We start from the raw sequence: 19,457 nt of genomic DNA on the forward strand, positions 1-19,457 counted from the left end.
CGGCGGCTTTCTTGTCAGGCGCGTTGTTATCTGTTGTTTTCGCCATTGTTTACCACATGAATGCTGGCCATTATCAATGCATGCAGGATAAAGTAGTCGGGAGGCTCCAACCAGCGTGCGGGCGGTTGCAAATCGAAGCACACTACCTGCATAGGCATGCAAGGGCCCGGACACTGAACGAGGAGCTGTAGGAAACACGCCTCTTTTTGTAACAATAGCTGTTTGTAAATAAGCACAAACAAATGTTTTACACCACCACCACCGCCACAGTTGAGCGGGATTTCATATACCACGCACAATTCACACTGCGCTGTATATCGGAAGACAAAGAAATAAACTTTAAATGCAGTGAATCAGGCAATGGTGCAAAAGGCCACCAGTCGTCACGTGGAAGGCACAAGTGTCGCAGGAATTCTCGTAAGTCATTAATGTATACATTATAAAAATTACATTTGCGAAAGAAAAGTTGAACGAAAGAACTATAGAGCAGGATAGGTGACATAAAAAAAGGAGAAGCTGAGGTGCACGCAGCGGATATGGCATAAATAATAGAAATACCTGGCATGCAATATAGGTGAGGTTCTATTCAACGTCGATTCAGTACTGCTGGTGGCGGTAACAAACCTATTGTTCAATAAGAACCTTTGCGCCCACCAAACTGTAAGGGACCCTTGACTCCTGAGGCCTTAGTTCTTGCTCCTCCTGGTGAACCTGCTATATTTAGTCCTCTATAGGATTCAGCTGGACATGACGGCCTCTGACTGCTCAGGTTTTGGGTTTTGAACTTCTGGGCTTGCTGTGTGCTCTGGCAAGCCCATGCGGCATGAAGTAGTGTACGGCGTTCCCCGCATAGCGCGAAAGTTTTAGGGTGCACAGTAGGGTATATGTGGTGTAAGAGGCTGAAGTGTGAGTATATGTCCGTCTGTAGCTGCCTCCAAGTGACTGTTTCTTCATGCTTGAGCGTCTTGTGTAGAAGCGGGGGGGGGGGGGGGGGGGGGGGGGCTAGATTTTTCTTTTCGGCTACTGGGGGTTAAGGATTTGACTGCATCACCTGACACCGGCTCCAGGACCGCTGTGACTTGTCCTGAGGCCCTCTTGTTGCATTAATCGACAGTATGTGATCGCGGCGCTAAGTGCATGGGCCAGCTTATAACTCTGAGCACGTGTTTTGCTCACCGAAATATGCCATATCAGGGACCACACTGGCTCTGAATACTCATACCTGCTGTCAGACTGAGGCGGGGTTGTCTCGTGACAGCTCGTTATTCAATGGAAGCTTTCCGACGGTATTTGTCATTTCTAAATTCACCCTAACTGTTCTTCGTGCCTCGCTTCTACCTCGGTCAACATGAGCAGTCAGCTCCAACGCGCCCGGTCAGTTGTGTTCGTGGCAGCAGTCATTTGATAGGGTGAATGTACGTTCGCAGAGCTCATACTTCACAAGCGAACAGTTCGTAGAATGAGTACTTAATAAGGTCTAGCGTACTGAACAGCTGAAAACAGGCACTCAGAGATATATTTTTGAAATTACATGGGGGGAACAATGAATAAAAAAGTCCAACAAAAATTAAGCAAAATTTCAAGTGTCACTTAGCTATGACAGAATTGGAAACGTCTAACGAATGTTACCTTTGTTATAAAAGAGTCCAGAATCGGCTGCGCTGGTCTGCGAGCTTCTCTGCACTGTACACAATGCGTCTCCCTCTTCCGTTAGTAATGGTAAGCATGTGTGTTCTGGCAGTGCTCGTACGCTGTGCTCGAGGAAAAGTGAACCACAAGTTACAGCATGAGGTGGTGGATGCCTTCAAGGTAAGTGGGGCTCGGTTCAATATATGAAGTGGAGCGCATTATCTGCGCAAAACTGTGAGTAGTGTAGTTAAATCTACATTGATTTCAGAAGAAACTGATTCTTTTCTCTGAAAGAAACACAAGTGATAGGCTTGAACGAATGGTGGTATGAGCTATATTTGAACTGAAATTAGAAACTTTAGTCTCACTGGATGCTTTTTGCTTAGATGCCACTCGTTCTCTGTGACGTTATGTCGATACTTTCTCAGCACTCTCTTCTGATCCAGGCCAATAGCGCTGCACTGGTCAGAGTGTAATTACACTCCAAAGGTTCAAAGATGAACGTGAAAATTACTTACTCGGATAACGTGATTGGGACCTCTTCAAATTTACCAGATGAAAGAATAGTTTCTGAATAAAGTCTCACTCGAACGTTTCTTTGGCGAGGCAATGCTGAAATGTATGTGTCTTTGATCTTGTTATAAATTGTATTTTTCGCAACTCAATCCGAGACGGAGAAAGGATGGAGAAGGGGACTGCATTGCTGATGAGATTAATGGTTTGGTTAGTTTATTGGGATTTAACGTCAAAAGAGTGACTCAGGCTATGAGGAACGCCGTAGTGAAGAGCTCCGAAAATTTCGACCACCTGGGATTCTTTGACGTGTACTGACATCGCACAGTACACAGGCCCCTAGAATTTCGCCTCCACCGAAATTACACTGCAGTGGCAGGGATGGAACCCAGTTCCTCTGGCCCTATTCAGTATTTCGCTCCGTTTTTCACCAATTCCTGCGTGGCATGGTCCGTGTGTGCATAGCCAACAGTTCTGGACAAAAGCATATTTTTCAGCAAGAAATTGTTTATGAGCTCACTGTTTTAATATATTAAGAATTCGCTACAGCAATTAATATATGTACAGATCTCACCGCTGCAGACGCATTTTTGTCATTAACTTTTTTGCTATCGTATAAAACGTTCCCCATTTGTTTTCTATGAGCGTCTTATCTACTCGATGCGAGCGATAGAAGAACTTTAAAACAAAGATTTTGCTACGCAGAGAAAGAATGAACCATATCTCAGATATTCCCATAACATTAAGTTACGTTATGAAAGTATTAAAAATTTCTCGCACGAAAGCTGGACATGACCGGGTATAAAACAGATACTATACCGTTCAATTCTCGGTAACGAATTTGTACAATTAAATACTGCTGTGCAGGCACCCTGGATGGCGTGCAATATAGTTATTGCAGTATGTTCTCAGGAGAAGCGTTTTAATGCGTTGGCGGCATCGTTTTCGACCTCGCGTTCAAGCTGACGCTGTATAAGTTAACGCGAAGCAGAAGCTTTACCGGAGAGGTGACGTGACCGATGACGCTAGAGGACCACTACTACTACGCTGTGGCTGGAGGACGTCCAACGTTCTCGGACCAAAAATTTTGGATATTGGAATACAATAAGATACTCTTATAGAAATGTTGAAGGTAATTGTTCATTATTCTGGTATATGGCAATATCTTTCTTTTAAAGTGTTTCCACCGACAGCATCGAGCAATTAAGGCTACCATAAAAAAACCAATGAGAAACGCTTTTGGCGATTCCAAAAACAGCAACTGAAAAAAAAAATCAAGACTGCTGTCGGGTGATCTGCAGATATGTTGATTGTTATAGTGAAATCTTCCATTATATGAAAAAGCTGCGTTCATCAAAGGTTTCTCGCTCAAAAATGCTTTCGTCCAAAATTTTTGAGTATGGAGCTTGACTTTAAAAGCGCGCACTGTTAAAAGCAAGTATTTGAGCAAAATGAAACACTTAGTACCACGCCGTACCAAGTATGGTGCCTCCGTTTTGATTTCATTCTATAAGCTCAACTCTGCTCCCGTTGAGTGTTTCAGTAAGCGTCAGGGCAGGTGTCATGGTGAAGCTCAGCAGAGATGTTCTTAACGTCGCAGAAATTGATGAAGGTGGATATAAAAACACTCTTGAGCTCACGGAATTCCATGCAGTTAACACCTTACAGATGTTTTTTCAATGTTTACTTCCTGTTTTCTAAAACAAAGTGTAATTGGTAAAGAGCAGCTTTGTTAGCGCTCCCTTCGAGTAATTTACAAGCTTGGGCCAAATCAAATGATGCAACGAAGTACTTCTGGAGCAAACACGTCGTTGCAGCTTAGGAGCAACTCATAGATATACTGAGTCCTGAAAGGTTTAGGAACTTAAGTCCTACTCTCACAAAAAATCATAAATAATATTTATAGATTAGCAAAGACAGCATTATGCATTAGCCTTTACAGAACACCAGCTACGCAAATAGTGCTCCTGAATAGTCTAACTGTTGGGGTTTTTGCAGGCGATGCAGGAATTTCCTGTCGGCATTGCCGCTTTCGATGAAGACTTAGATGGAGGTCTAGACTGCCTGGTTACCATCCGGACAGAGTTTGACAAGGAATCCCAAAAAGCAAGTTACGCATAGTTTCTTAAGGAAAAAGACAGACATGTAAGGTGAGCGACAAATTATTGCAGCAAATGAAGTTGCTACCTTGGCTCTAGAACAGGGACCTTCCTTAGAAAACTATTTTCGGAAAGATGCGTTCATAAGTAGGTTTTCGACGAACACTTAAGGTCGCGTTATTGCAACAGAACGCCAAACCACTATTTTTTTCATCTTGCACTGCTGTCTGTGCTCTATTTTGCAGCAAGTCTAGGCCATCCACGATGCCCAGAGGTCAGCGCACCGTAGTGACGCTAACATAATTTCAAGGAAACAGGATCACAGCCTCAAATATTATTAGAAAAAAGCACTACAGGATGTATTTATTTTTTAGCTTAGACCTCAGGTAAGAGAATTTCCTTTGAAGTCTCTTGTGAGGATTCCTGAAGCGTTCTCGCGACTTCGAGGTAGCGTACTCACCTCGGTTTCTACCCGCACTGGCAGCCGGCTTCCCACCGGCTTCTTCAAATCTGTACAAGCTATGCGCCGTTCTGGTACTCAGCTCTGCAGGGTGGACAGCTTGGGCAAGAAGTCTTCGCGTTCACATACCGTCGCTCTTCAATCAATATCAATCAATCAATCAATCAATCAATAATTTTATTTTCTTCCTCACAAAAAGATTAGCGGAGGACGAGGAGGGCTCGAAGAAAAAGTGGAAGTTTCCACTTGACGAGCTTCGGGCCCCCTATTTATGAGGCATATACAGTGGAACATTAAGAAACATACATCTTTATACATTAGAAAGTTTAAAAGTCAGTATGTGTAATATGCAATACAAAAATAATATACTCATTTTAGAGCCACAAATAAAGGTCAGTATGTACAAGGAATGCAGCCACGGTAGCACACCAATTCTACAAGAGAATTTCTAAAATACAACAACAATTTCATACACGCTCACTGTCGCGTTACAAAGGACTTAAGCATATTGTTGGTAATAGTGCTTATGTTAATTCCTTGACAATGAAGGTGGTTTAATAGGGTCGGTAGGGCATGACGGAGCATTTGTTCAGATAGTCTTAAGCGTGAGTAAGGAATTTTCCAAATTAGATTAGTGCGTGTATTGTAGTGTCGTGTTTGAGGGGTCAAGTTAGCAAGTGTACGGAGAATTTCAAGCGAGTCATGCTTATATCGCTTTGCAAGGTAGAATGAGTACATATGATGGATGGAAAGAATGTCAAATTTCGTGAAAAGTTCGGATGTATGTTCACGATAATGAACATTTGCTATGCTGCGGATCGCTCTTTTCTGTAGGACATGTATGCGATTTAAATTACCAAGTGTTGTTTTACCCCACACTAAGAGACAGTAGTTAACATGTGAAAGGAAAAGTGAATTGTAAATGTGTAATTTAACGGCCGTCGGTAAGAACGATTTATATTTAGTTATGACCCCAGCAGCTTTTGCTATCTGTGTGGTAACGTGGTCAATGTGCGTGTCCCAGGACATATTTTTGTGAAAGTGGACACCAAGACATTTTACAGAATCTACGATTTCTACATCTGCGTCGCCTAAAGTGAACGTCATCTCTGGAGCGCTGGCTGCTTGTCTGGTAGTGAAAATAATGGCCTTTGTTTTATTAGCATTAATCTGTAAAGAGTTTATTTCGCTCCAGGTGGTCAGGTTTTCCAGAGTGCTGTTTATTTCGGATTGAAGAGAATGATAGGAACGACTGCGAAAAAATATTGTCGTGTCGTCTGCATATGTTACGTATTCTGCGTTGCTACTAATGCACGTAATATCATTTGTGTACAAGTTAAATAATAGGGGACCAAGTATGCTGCCTTGGGGGACACCTGCTTTTATTGGCTGGCAAGAGGATAGAATTTCCTGTATGGAAACGCACTGCATTCTGTTTTCGAGGTAAGACTTTAAGAGGTCGAGAGGTATTCCACGTATTCCATATACTTCCAGTTTTTTTTAACAAAGTAACATGGTTTATGCTATCGAATGCCTTCGAAAAGTCTATATATACACCTGCAATTACATATTTTTCTTCGATTGCTTTCAAAATTATTTCTTTTTGAGCCAAAAGAGCATATTCTGTGGACATTCCTTTTCTAAAGCCAAACTGAGTGGGATTAATTAAATTATGTTTAGTGGCAAACTTGGTAATTCGTATGTGGATGAGTTTTTCTAGACCTTTTGAGAAGACTGGCAGGATGGAAATTGGCCGATAGTTTGTCAGATTATTTTTGTCCCCTTTTTTAAATATAGCGACTACCTTAGCGATTTGCATCTTCCTGGGGAAAGTGCCTGTTGAGAGGCAAATATTGTACAAGTATGTGAGCGGCGATAAAATGAGGTCTAGTGCATATTTTACTGGTTTGATCTGGATATTATCAATATCACAAGCAAAGCTGTTTTTCAGTGAATGGTACACAGCACAGACCTCAGTCTCGCTTGTAGGGTCAATGTAAAAACTTTGTGGGTTTCTAATCATTCCATTTATTGCCTCCGAGGAATGTGTGCTGGTGACCAAGTTTAGAAAAAAGGTATTAAATTCCTCTGCTAGCATCGCTCCCTTAATGACTTTATTGTTTAATATGATTTCATTAATATTTTCTTTTACGGGAACTCTATTTAGCAGCACATTAATTTTTTTCCACATATGTTCAGCTTTTGGGGCATTACCAACTTCAAAGTAGTTACATAAATAAACCTGTTTTGCCTTTCGCAGCTTAGCATTAGTTTTGTTTCTATGCCTTTTAAAAATTTCCCAGTCTTTCAGATTGCGAGTGTTTAAGAACCTAGTAAATAGCTTTTCTTTTTTTCTTATTAATTTCAAACAATCGTTATCGATCCAAGGTTTTCGAATTTTTCTTCTTTTTTTGCATGTTTTCATTGGAAATGAACTTGAGTATGCATCAATAAACAATCTCAAAAAAAGTTCCTAAGCACCATCGGCGCTCGGAGAGCTATACACTGGTTCCCAGTTTACCGCAGAAAGGTTTGTGCGAAATGTGTTCAAAGTTTTTTCATTAATTTCTTGAAATGCTTTAATTACATTGGCTCCGTCCGCATGTCTCCTTAGCGCATTTTTAGCGAGTAAGAAAATAGGCAAGTGGTCACTTATGCCGGACGTAATAACGCCACCAAAAACTTCGTGTTCAGGGATGTTTGTGACAAAGACATCCAATAAGGTACACGACGTTGTTGTTATACGTGTAGCGTCTTTGATCACATTGTGGCAGGAGTGTGATAGGAGTAAGGTTTGTAAGCACTGCTGAGTGTTGGATTTAGTCATCAGATCAATATTGAAATCACCACCCAAAAACAAGTTGAGGTTGTTATTGCTTGCATAGTTTAGGATGTCTTCAAGGTGACGAAGAAAAGAGTCAACTACTCCATTAGGAGGACGATACATGACAACTATAAGATACCTTTGACTTATTGCAGTAAGGCACTCTACATCATCGGAAACAATAGAAAACTGATCAAGCACATCACACTCGATACATTTTTTTACGTGCAACAACAGACCGCCACCACCTTTCCGAGTTCGATTCAGACAAAATGTATTGTACCTGTCATCAGTGATATTATCACACTCTGAATGAAGCCAAGTTTCTGTAAGCATTATTACCTCAAAATCGAAATTAAATTTTTCTAGTAGAATATTAAGAAAATCTTGTTTATTGCGCACTGATCTTATATTAAGGTGAAAGCACTTAATTCCATTTATGTTCTCAGAGGCAGCAATGTGATTTACTTCATGAGGTTCCATCGCCATTTCTGATGACGGCAACGGTCTAGGCTGCATATTGATGCAGTCACACTATCTTTTCAACATCTTGCTCATTTCTGATGTGGATTACTGTCGACGCTTCTTCTTGGCGGGCGAAAATCTTTCCGTCCCTTACCCACACAAATTTCCAACCACAGGCTTTCTTTTTTTCGACAGCTTTAAACATTAGCTTCTTCAGCACCGGGCAAAGATGTTCATTTACATATATGGGGTTTTCATCTGACCACCCAATGTCAGTAGTGGAAAGCCTAACCTTTCTTGCCCTCTGGAGCACTGAGTCACGTTTTGATCGGTGCTTGAATTGCACGATTATGTTAGGAACTGCATTTTCATTTCGAGTTTTAACCCTGTGGCAGACTTCAATGTCATTTGCAGTCACGGGCTCATTCAAAGCAGTGCCAATGTGACCTAGTAATGTGACAATATTCTCATTTTTTTCTTCCTTAATCCCTTTAATTTCCAAGTTGCGGTTTCGAGAGTACTGTTCACTTGTGAGGATTCTGGTCTCATGGTCATCAATTTGTTTCTTTGCATTTCGGTACTCACTTTTCAAAGCATCGTTTTCTTTCTTCAGTGCTTTATTTTCCTTCTCTAGCAGCTCATTTTGGTTTTTCGTCTGCTCATACTGTTCATTTAAAAATTCAAGGCTCTTTTTCACTTCTTGCAGCTCCGTTTTAAGCTGCTGCTCAATCTGTCTTTTGAATTTCTTCATTTCCCTCTCAAACTGCTCTTTGAAATCGCGTAGCTCGCTATTCATGTTATCAAGCTCTCACACACAAACACACAGAACAATCAATATTGGCAGCAGTGAGACAGCAGTTTTGAGAAGAAGAAAAAAAAAAGAAAAACACAGTTTCCAACCTGTGACAACAAGAAGAGGTGCGTCAAGCGGTGCGTTCTTCGCTGTCCCCTGCTGCCAAGTGGCCCTGTCCGCGAGAGCGTCCCGTATTTGTAGGCCAAGCCCCTGGTGGTGTTGCAGTGCCGTGACGTCAGCGAAGGCTGATATCACGATTCCGGGCGCAGCCACGTGGAGCCGTGCACAGATGCAGATCAGCTAGATTCCGGGGCCTTTATCTGTGGCAACAAGAAGAGGTGCGTCAAGCGGTGCGTTCTTCGCTGTCCCCTGCTGCCAAGTTGTTGAGGCTTGTTGAGGCAGTTTTACAGCAATTTTAATGTAAGCAGGTGTTTTCGCTGGTGCTAAGAGGTTCCTCGTTAACGGGGTCAGCACTGAAAGGTTGTTTCGGTTGTACAAGAGAAAAACAAGGCCTGATCGCTAAAAAACAAAAAGAAATCCCATTTCCTTTTTCTCATTGAGGAGACCGAGGAAGATTGAGAGAACACGGGACAAAACAGCAATAAAGGAAAAGCCACCGGGAACAGAATCCGCCCCGCCGCGGTGGCTCAGTGGTTAGGACGCTCGACTACTGATCCGGAGTTCCCGGATTCGAACCCGACTTCGGCGGCTGCGTTTTTATGGAGGAAAAACGCTAAGGTGCCCGTGTGCTGTCCGATGTCAGTGCACGTTAAAGATCCCCAGCTGGTCGAAATTATTCCGGAGCCCTCCACTATGGCACCTATTCTTCCTTTCTTCTTTCACTCCCTCCTTTATTCCTTCCCTTACGGCGCGGTTCAGGTGTCCAAAGATATATGAGACAGATACTGCGCCATTTCCTTTCCCCAAAAACCAATTATTATTATTATTATTATTATTATTATTATTATTATTACAGAATCCCGAACTGATACACGCATAGAGAGGCGAAGCGGTTAGTTTCTGGCATGTGACGGCCACAGCGGTCAAGGCAGCTCGGGAGCGAGTACCGATTAAGAGAATCCTGTCCAGCAACCTGGAAGCGCAGAGAGGGTCCAGGCGGGTCTTCCGGTTTGGAACTTCCCCGTTAGGTAGCCCAGAATGGCAAAGAGCGTCCGGGTGAGACAGGAATCGGCCGTGACAGGCAGGAGGCGCCCGGGTCAGCAAAGAACCGCCCGGCACAGACGAGAATCATCAGGGACACGCGGGAGACAGTGGAGAGTGCATCCAAGCGATGTAGACAGCGCCCGAGACACACGGGAAGCATTCATGAATGACAGGAGGCGGGTGAGGAGCCCCTGGGTCACGAACCCCAAGACGACGTGGTTCGTCCGTGGTGGCACAGGCCCGCTGGTAAGGTACCCCGAGGTGGTGAAGGTAGCTTAGGTCTGGTACACCGTGTCAAGTGTATTGGCCGCCTTGATGCCCAGTGGACACAGCGGGCGAGAGCGAGAGAACGCGTCCGTGTTTGAAAAACGCCACATCCTTTGGCGCCTTCTTTGCCATCTAGTCTCTCATCGACGGTGTGTGTAGCTTGCACCACACACCATGTAAGAAGTGTCTTTCTGTCTAACTCATTTTTCATGATTTGCAGTTCACCTCCTGAGTGACACAGTAAGGCAGTGTCATCAGCGAATCGCAGATTATTTAGGTATTCTCCAATAACTCTTATTCTCAACTGTTCCCAAATCAGGCCTTGGAATACCTCCTGTAAACAGGCGGCGAACAGCATTGGCGAGATCGTATCTCCTTGCCTGGCGCCCTTCTTATTGGAATTTTATTGCTGACTTTATGGAGGACTATGGGAGCTGTGCAGTTCATACATATATATATATATATATATATATATATATATATATATATATATATATATATATATATATATATATATATATATATATATATATCTTCCGGCATTTTGATATAAGGCACATCTACACCATGATTCCGCAATGCCTGTATGACTACTGAGGTTTCCACTGAATCATATGCTTTCGCTTAATCAATGAAGGCTATATATAGGGGTTGGTTCTATTCTGCGCATTTCTCTATCATCTGATTGATAGCGTGAATATCATCTATTGTGGAATATACTTTACGAAAGCCTGCCTGATCATTTGGTTGATTAAAGTCTAAGGTTGCCACGACTCTATTAGCGATTACCTTACTACATACCTTTTAGGCAACGTATAGTAAGCTGATCGTTCTGTAATTTTTCAAGTTCTTGGCGTCTCCCTTCTTATGAATTAAGATAATGTTTGCATTCTTCCAAGCTGCTGGTACAGTCGATGTCATAAGACATTGCGTATACAGGGTGGCTAGTTTTTCTAGCAGAATCTCCTCTCCGTCCTCCAGCAGATCTGCTGTTACCTGATCCTCAACAGCCGCTTTCTCCCTTTACATTGCTCCTAAGGCCTTGTTTACCTCCTCTTTCATTACTGGCGGGATGACGCATTGTTGTGCGTTACTATCTGTCTCATTAATGTTCTGATTACATTGGTTACTGTACAGACTTGTGTAAAACTCTTCGGTCACTTTAACTGTGATATCCATATTGTTAATGACATTGCGTTCCTTTTCTCTTAACGCATACATCTGGTTTTTATATATGCCTGGTTTCCTCTTCCCCGCTTTTAGGCTACCTCCGTTCTTTAGAGCATACTCGATTCTCTCCATATCAAAACTTCTTTATGTCGGCTACCTTGGGCTTATTTATTAATTTAGATAGCTCTGCTAGTTCTATTCTGTCGGTAGCGTTAGACGACCTCATGCTTTGGCGTTCTTAATCAGTTCTTTCTTCTCCTAAGATAGCTTGCCGGCCATATCCTGTCGAACCATCTACTGCGCACTCCGTAATGATAGCTGTCAGATTGTCGTTCATTGTATGAAGATCAAGAAGTTAAAGCTGAACATCTGCCCTGCAGCGATATCTCGAATTCCTGTATTTTCCTTCTTACTGCTAACTCCTTAATGGACGTCCTCTTCACTAGCTTCTTCCGTTCCCTCTTCAAGTCTAATTTAATTCGAGACCTTACCGTTCTGTGGTCGCTACAGCGCACCTTTCTGAGGACGTCTACATCCAGCACGATGCTAGGTTGAGCGCATAATGTCACTTACTCTTACGGTCGGTCAGCATTTTAGAGCTGCGTCCTTTATAACGTACGCGATTACTCGTCTTCTTCTCAACGGGATGTAAGGCGCACGATCCCGACAACAAAAGAAAGAATTTTCTCACGCAACAAAGCAGATGGTACACACAAGGTGACTGGAGTGCAGCTCATATCAACGGCTATGCTGCACGGTTTCCAGCCTTTGCTTTTTTTTTCATGACGGCATCAGTGACTCTACGGCCACACAAATGCTGGCATGGGCTCAAACTGGGAGACCGGGAGTGAAGACTTCCTGCGCGTCACCGAAACGCTGCAGCATTTTTCGATGTCCTGGTTTGCTGATCCAGAGTTGTGAAAGGAGGGAAAATAGTGTGACTTGCTTCATACAGTAGCCAGCAACATATCTTTGGTCGCGTCGTCTTGCAGTGCCTCGGCATATTTTTAAGCCCTGGCGCAAGTTAGCTGGGACATCCTGTATAGATGCAATGTAGTGCCGCGATCGCGAGTGGCTCATGGAATTCAACCAAAAGCACTGGCTCCACCCTAGGAAGCCTTGATAGAAACTCTTCCGAAGACAAATAAGGGAGCACCGTACAGGCACTAAACGCTGATTACAGCCGAATTATGTCGATAGCCCTCTCTTATAACCGCGATATTTATAAAATTACACTTTTTCGCATGTCTTCAAAGCACCGTAATTAATTCACTATTCTGAGTAACTAACTACATTTGGAATGGTTTATGAAGCGCTGAACGGCATCAGCCCCCATTGCATTTAATTTATTTCTCCTGAAACATCAGCATCCCAGGATGACAGCTTCTTGACATCGGCTATGTTTTTACGCGTTGTCCTCTCCGGAATAGCCGGTCAAAATTGGCTTGAAGAAAATTAGGGGCGTTCGCCGATATGCGTCGCGAAAAATTTTGCTCTACATTGCAGCATTGCTGCCGTGGGTGGTAGATTTATCTGCAATACAGTCTCGAACAGCTGCAACAGCTTCCTCAAGCCTTGCCAACATACCTGTACGATGCAAACCTGCTCCACATGGCTGCTCCACATTGGCGTGCTCAATATATTTGTTGCCTTTTGTCTAACATAGCAAACCTGTAGTTCCGAATGCGCCAGCTTTGCGCTCTGTGCATCGTAGTTTTCTTTGAGTGCAGAATTATTTAACACGAACGGAAAGCCCGCACCACATTGTTTATTGGTCGCGTTTTCTGTTTGCTTTTCTGCTATGGATAAAACTAGGCGACAGACATACATACGCCTCTGAATAGCTTAATGACAAAGTTTCTAAGTTTTAATTTCTGGCAGAACGCCGCCAGCCATGGTGTGGGCAATAAATTTTTGACTGTCATTTCAGGAAGAACATGACGTTGCATTTGAGGCAAGGAGCGACTCCTGACAAACCTGTCTGCACAGTGAATGCCTGTAAGCATTATTTTGTTCTAGTGACACTATAATGGAGTCTCAGCAATTAAACTTCATCAGCTTTAGCCTGTTGACGACGGGAGGCGTTTGTGAACTTGATTCCATTTATACTCGACATTCGCTATTGTAAACATGCTGATCTATATAATTGCATGCTAATTATATATCACAGGACTGAACAAAAACCAATCTAATCACAATTTACCATTTTGCCTCAGTACAGCATTTGTGAACTCCATGGCCACAACGTCAGAGCCACACTGGACTTTACGTGCTGCTCGAACTTATTACGGACACCATATGCTTAATTACCGACTCCCACAACTTTTAAACGAATTCATTGATTCAAATATTGATGTCCTTCGTGTTTAATTTTCGACCTTTTGAATTTTCATAATTGAGACCGTTTGATCTAACATTTTTTATTATGAGCAACACTACCACCACTTGCGTATGTAGCCTTGTAATATGGGTTATTCTTTGTTGTATTTTTCTTTTTTAGTTTTCCATACGTGTGTCTATATGATGTATGTGCACAGTGGAAATTTTTCTCGCTCTATGTCACTACCTCAAAGGTGGTGTGAACCCAGTCATGCGACTACAGCTTATTTTATCACGGCATGATGCATTGAAAAAGATTATTATTATTATTTTTAAATTTTAAACGCAAGTGAAGCGAAACAGATGCAGGCCAATGTCGATTGAGCAACACATCAGGGGCAGGAAAAACCATTAAGTTTTATTTCAACAAGTACAGCGCGCCTGGTGACTGAAGGGGACCTGATGCTTTAAAATGAATAAATCTTAGACACGCACTCGGCGCGCCAGACTGCTGCAAAGGTGGAATTGTGTGAGGAACCTGGAGACGAGACCCCTTGGTTTTCCCTACAGGTAGTTCGGATCCTTCTAGGGGAAGTAGATTTCGTTTTTCTGGATACAGTTGCCATGACAATACGACACTCCAGCTAGCTTCCGTCCGGCCGCTTTAGGCGGATTAGCGCTGACGTCGGCATTGACGGGAAAATGGCATATAGGGAAGTTTCTTACCCCCTGACCCTGTTCTAAGCGCAGAGAAAATCCTCTCACCGGGAACGGAGGATTTATAGAGGCGAATAGGCCAAGAAAACTAAATAGAGGTGTCGCCTTTACAGGTCGATGTCGCAAGTGAAAGACATAGGTCGGCACTGAATTTTTGCCGCCGATTTGCTTCAAAACGATGACAAGTGTCCCTCTCAGTGATGACGTCACGAGCCTAAATAGACTTGGGGGGGGGGGGGGGTTAAGAATCTTCAATTTATTCTTCTCGCCGATGAATCCCTATTTTGCTGTCATCAGACCACAGAGTAAGATGGACAGGAGCACCAAATCTGGCGTGCCACATGGCTTTAGCACTGAATTCGGAGGGCTCAGTTTTGCTACACGAACGTCCAGAGCGCGTACGGCGCTCAGAATTGCCCTGTACTCTCTCTTTCCTCTTCCTTCTTTGGTCGAAGCGACTTTGTGCACGCTTTCCCTCTTTCGCTATTCTCCTTGAATAAATAACCACACCGATGCGCCACCTCTCGGCACTCCCGCTGAAAGTCATGCTACAATGACCAGCGGCGCAGCAGAGGCTGGCACGCGCCAGTGCAGGACTCGAACCAGAGGACAACCGCGACGCCTGTGACGGCGCATGCGCGCTTGCAGAATATGGGTTAGAAAGAGGTTGCTACTATGGAGCCCGGAGTCGCTCAATCCGTGGTGCAGTGGGAGCGTTCTTACAGCGCGAAAGCCAAATCCAGCGCCGCTTATCAGATGCCCCACAAGTTTCTTTTTGGGTGCATCGAAACTGCTCCCTTTTTATCAGGTGGTCGGCGCTGCTTTCTATCTTATTCCGTGCGCGTGCAAAACGTCAATACATAGCGAAAGAACAACAGAATAAATTTTGTATAAGAACAATAATTGTGTGGGGATGTTTTAAGCCTCCGTTTGACCTCTCTCTTTTAGTACGAGAGGACTGGTAGTCTTTCAAAAAATCTCATTCGGTTTCATATGTACCTCGTCTGAATTTATGTGCTTTATTTGAGTCGTATGTGTGAGCAATGTTTGATGTTTGAGCTGATGTGGGCGGCATTAATGTTCATACGTGTCCCAAAAATGTCACTCTTGAATTTATATGTACAGGACAGACGTTCACACGCGTTACAAATTTGTCTTGTATGGATTTAAATGTAATATGCCTCAGCTGACAAGCGACACACGAGCGCATATATGAACTCAGGTTTGTCTTGTATGAACTCAGGTCTACGAAGCACATAGCGACCCATAAGGGCGTGGTAAATGCTGCGCATTTCGTGAACCACGTGGAAAGGAAGCGATAAAGAAATGACAATAAAGCGAATAACTAAAGCATAGGAAAAGATATGCACACGGCCTGTTTCGCAGAGTTTTGTCCGTGTATCGCAGTTTTTGCCCTCTTTCTTGCTTTAAATACCGGGTGCCAGCCTGTCTCTTCGGCATTCGTGATGTGCTGTAAGGTTAAGTTGCAAAGTTAATTGGGCCTTCTCTACTTTGTTGACAATTGCAAAGCTTTGGAACGAGTAACGCTAGGTATTTTAGCGACAGAGCTCGGTGTGTTTGAAAATATACGTGCAAAATAATGTACCAAGGTGTTCAACACTACTAGATGCACAACATCTTGAGACCCTGCAGGAATGCTCGGTACACTCCAGGCACAATCGTCTAGTTGCGGCCCAACGTAGTGCCGTTCACAGAAAGAGCCGAACATGCAAAAAAAATTAAATAGTGCGAGTCTTGTCGCAGAGAAATAATGCACCTAGTTCTCTTGGCGGTTGAGGCTTAGTAAAATACCAAAGCCATACAATACGGAGGAGCAGAATGACGGTGCGTCGTGCAGACCTCGGCGCACTGTCATATAGATTGTTTGAAGGAAGCAATTGCTCTGTATATATTTTAATATTCAAACATGACAATCCAGCAACTAATATCCTACTGTCATTGAAACCTTAAACGCAGGATTTTAGCCTTTGTGCGACAGTCATAGGTTGGCTGGCGGTTATTGCGTTTATGTTATATGTTTTATTTGGCAACAAAAAACAGCAGCTGCGGTGTAATGGTTAGTGCATTGAGCTGCAGATGTGCAAGATCTCGGTTCGCATCTAGTAGGGGGAATGTTTTTTCGTCCTTTTTATCTTTTTACTTTCCTAATTCGTATAGGGCCGATATTTTATAGTTCAATGATCTTTATTCCCGGCTTAGTATATCTCTCGCTTCATGTTCTCCTGTATTGGACACATATGAGACAGATAAAAAACACATGATGTATACGAGAAAGATATGAAAATTTTCGATAGGGTACTCTATCTCCCCCTAAGCCCAGTCGTGAGAATCTGCTGTAACGGGGAAGTGAAGCCTAGTGCACCTAGCCTAAGAGGTGGAGAGATTACGGCACAAAGCAAGGAGCTGGGTCAATCGAGAGGCGCGGCCGCGCCCAGATCACCCTGCTTGCTGTACGCGCTCTAAGGACCTTGCTTCTTTGCTAGCGGCCGTAGGTCTATTTGCTCCCGAGTACTGCGCGCCCACGTGCTTTGCGAGTTCCTGTTTAGCGCGTTTCCAGCTCTTAGCTACCGCTTTGAAGGCCGAGCATTAAGACTCCAGCAAGGACCCAAAAGGGGTTCGGGGTGCTGGCCACGCTGAACAGCAAGGGCAATGCAGCCAGTGACAGCGTGAGGCTCGACAGGTCGAAGGACCAGAACCAGATGGTGCAGCAAAGCGAGCTCGGCCAGTGGACCGATAACGTGCCTCGTTATCAGCCTCAGCGAGAAGCATCCTTTTGAAAAGGTTTCATCATAAAGGCATTCAAGCAGTATTAACGCTGCTTGAACGCGCTGCTCGATAAAGGTTGTCTCATCGTCAGTGAAACTTTTTTTTTGTGCTCGCGCATGGTGGGAGCCATGTCAGGTTTAAAAGCAATTCTTTGCTCAAAGCGTCGTAGTAAGTTTTCGAGAGAAACTCTGCTACGAGATGCTGTCTTTTCAATGCCTTTTAAACTCCTTTTGCAGTGACTTGAAAGGAGAGTTTTTTCGCGAGTGCGTTAAGAACGCTTTTATTTTTCAACTTCTTGCAGCTAGCGGCCCTTGGGAGATTTGTGAGTTCATCTATTCGGACTACAAAAACTGCACCATTGTAGACCTTCCGTATGAAGGGACAGAACGTAAGTTTGATTTGGTGTATGGGTTTTTAACATCTCAAAGCGACTCAGGCTTTGAGGGACGCTGTAGTGAAAGGCTCTGGAAATTTCGACCACCTGGGGTTCTCTAACGTGCACTGAAATTGCACAGTACACGGGCCTCTAAAATTTTGCGCCCATCGGAAATGGACCACCGGGGCCGGGATCGAACTTCCGCCTTCCGGGTCAGCAGCCGAGAACCATAACCACTGAGCCAGCGCGGTGGCCTAGAACGCAAGTAATGAACTAGAATCGTATGGCGACCTTGTGCACTTTCATGATGATTATCATGGTATCAGTTATCCACAATATGAATGTTGACCGGCTCACGTGCGCAAATGTGGGCCACGTGTGTGAGGACAGTGCTTACATGTGAGAATTAAACAAGGCTTGTTGGCGCGTGCACTTCAATTACTGTTATTTAAATATTCGTAATAGAGCCTAAAATCGTCACGCTTATTTTAAACGTGATAGCGAGTAGCAGTCAAGGCGGAACTGATAGAACGAGCAGTAGAAAAACTTTCATTTAACTAGTCAGTTGGTCGCCTTCCTCTTAGGGCGGTGTCCTTCGTTCAGGACTCCATTGGCAGTCACTATTTAGCCTACCCGCTCGATCAGCAGTGATATTGCTGTACCTTTAAGAATATTACCAGACCGTAAATTGTGTGCGAGCAGCGATTTTATAACGCCGCATAGTCTAAGTGTGTTTACTTTTGAGCGCGAGCATACTCATACAATGTGCTGTTCTCTCTCCGCAGAGTGCATTATGTTTGTGCCACAAGAAGTCAAGGATGATGTCTCACAAGAATGCAAAGAACAATTTGAGCACTTTTGCGAGATGGAAGTGATGGCGTACGACAAGGAAAGTTGCAGCGCCGTGTAGAATGGGGCTGTCTCACAGAAAGATTGCAATGTCCTGCTGATAACCTTAAGCTTATCTATAACTGCCTGGTTTCTAATTGCAGATCGCAATAAAGTATCTTGCTACTCATCGCTTCTTGGAAGCAAATGGGTTGTGTACACTGAAAAACAACGAAGCTGTGCAACAGTAATCCTTCCTTGTGTAATGTTTGAGATCCGAAACAATTTTGTGAACAGCATTCATCCGCGCTAGTGGCGCGCGGACACTTAGCCGTTTCTGGGCGAACACAGTGGCAGAAGAAGCCATGCGCAGCGCCATAGATATAACTGTGGTGGTGCTCGCGCAGAATACATGAAGCGCAATACACGGTTGTTCAGATAAATATTAAAGCTGAAAAATCTAGTGAAGTAGCTTCGATCCTCAAGCGAATCTCATTTCTTCACAGTCTGGTAACGTTTTCGAATGCCATTTTTTCTTCGCCTCTTTTTTTTTAGTTCCAGTGTTTTTCTTAAATATTGATAACCCATAGAGCTTACAGGGTAAGCGTGTTGGGAGACCTGCAGCGGGAAAGACTTCGGCAATGAACTTTTGCGCAAGGGCGCGGCGTTATCTTAAATGTGAGCAGGAATTACCGTGCATGGTTGCTGCTAAGGCTGCTGTGATAAACAGATTTCTCGGTGGTTTGGTGCGTTGCTTGATTATAATCGGCGAGAAAATACCCGCCATGTGCACGTTTAATTTTATTAAAACTTGTATTTATTAAAACTTGTAGTAAAACTTGTATTAAAACTTGTATTAAAACTTGTATTGTATTAGTGCTTGTATTCACTAGGGTGCGGGTTTCGTCGGGAGCTTCATTTAGAAATAGGGCTTTGCCTAAGCAGCTCTCTGTACGCCTTGTAGTCCCGTAACAAAGAGTTACGCCTGATATTTCTTTCTCCAGATGTACTTTTTACCACAACAGAAATTCTGGACTCATGGCCTC

The 19,457-nt window shown here is 43.6% G+C and overlaps 1 protein-coding gene across 3 annotated transcripts; it reads left to right on the forward strand.

Annotated features, from left to right (window-relative positions):
• Positions 1 to 1,593: 1,593 nt before the first annotated feature.
• On the forward strand, positions 1,594 to 19,201 carry LOC144123330 (uncharacterized). 3 transcript variants are annotated; one of them, XM_077656182.1, is made up of 5 exons: positions 1,594 to 1,719; positions 4,141 to 4,292; positions 13,315 to 13,382; positions 17,509 to 17,595; positions 18,369 to 19,199. In XM_077656182.1, exons 3-5 carry the CDS (start codon positions 13,322 to 13,324, stop codon positions 18,491 to 18,493), a joined length of 273 nt encoding a protein of 90 aa, XP_077512308.1. In that variant the 5' UTR covers positions 1,594 to 1,719; positions 4,141 to 4,292; positions 13,315 to 13,321; the 3' UTR covers positions 18,494 to 19,199. The 3 variants fall into 3 exon arrangements, with proteins under 3 accessions (XP_077512308.1, XP_077512307.1, XP_077512305.1); XM_077656181.1 differs by having other exon boundaries at positions 1,655 to 1,809; XM_077656179.1 differs by lacking the exon at positions 4,141 to 4,292 and having other exon boundaries at positions 1,662 to 1,809; positions 18,369 to 19,201.
• The last annotated feature ends 256 nt before the right edge of the window (positions 19,202 to 19,457 follow it).

Source organism: Amblyomma americanum, chromosome 3, assembly GCF_052857255.1.
Source record: "Amblyomma americanum isolate KBUSLIRL-KWMA chromosome 3, ASM5285725v1, whole genome shotgun sequence".
Taxonomy (NCBI): Eukaryota; Metazoa; Arthropoda; class Arachnida; order Ixodida; family Ixodidae; genus Amblyomma; species Amblyomma americanum.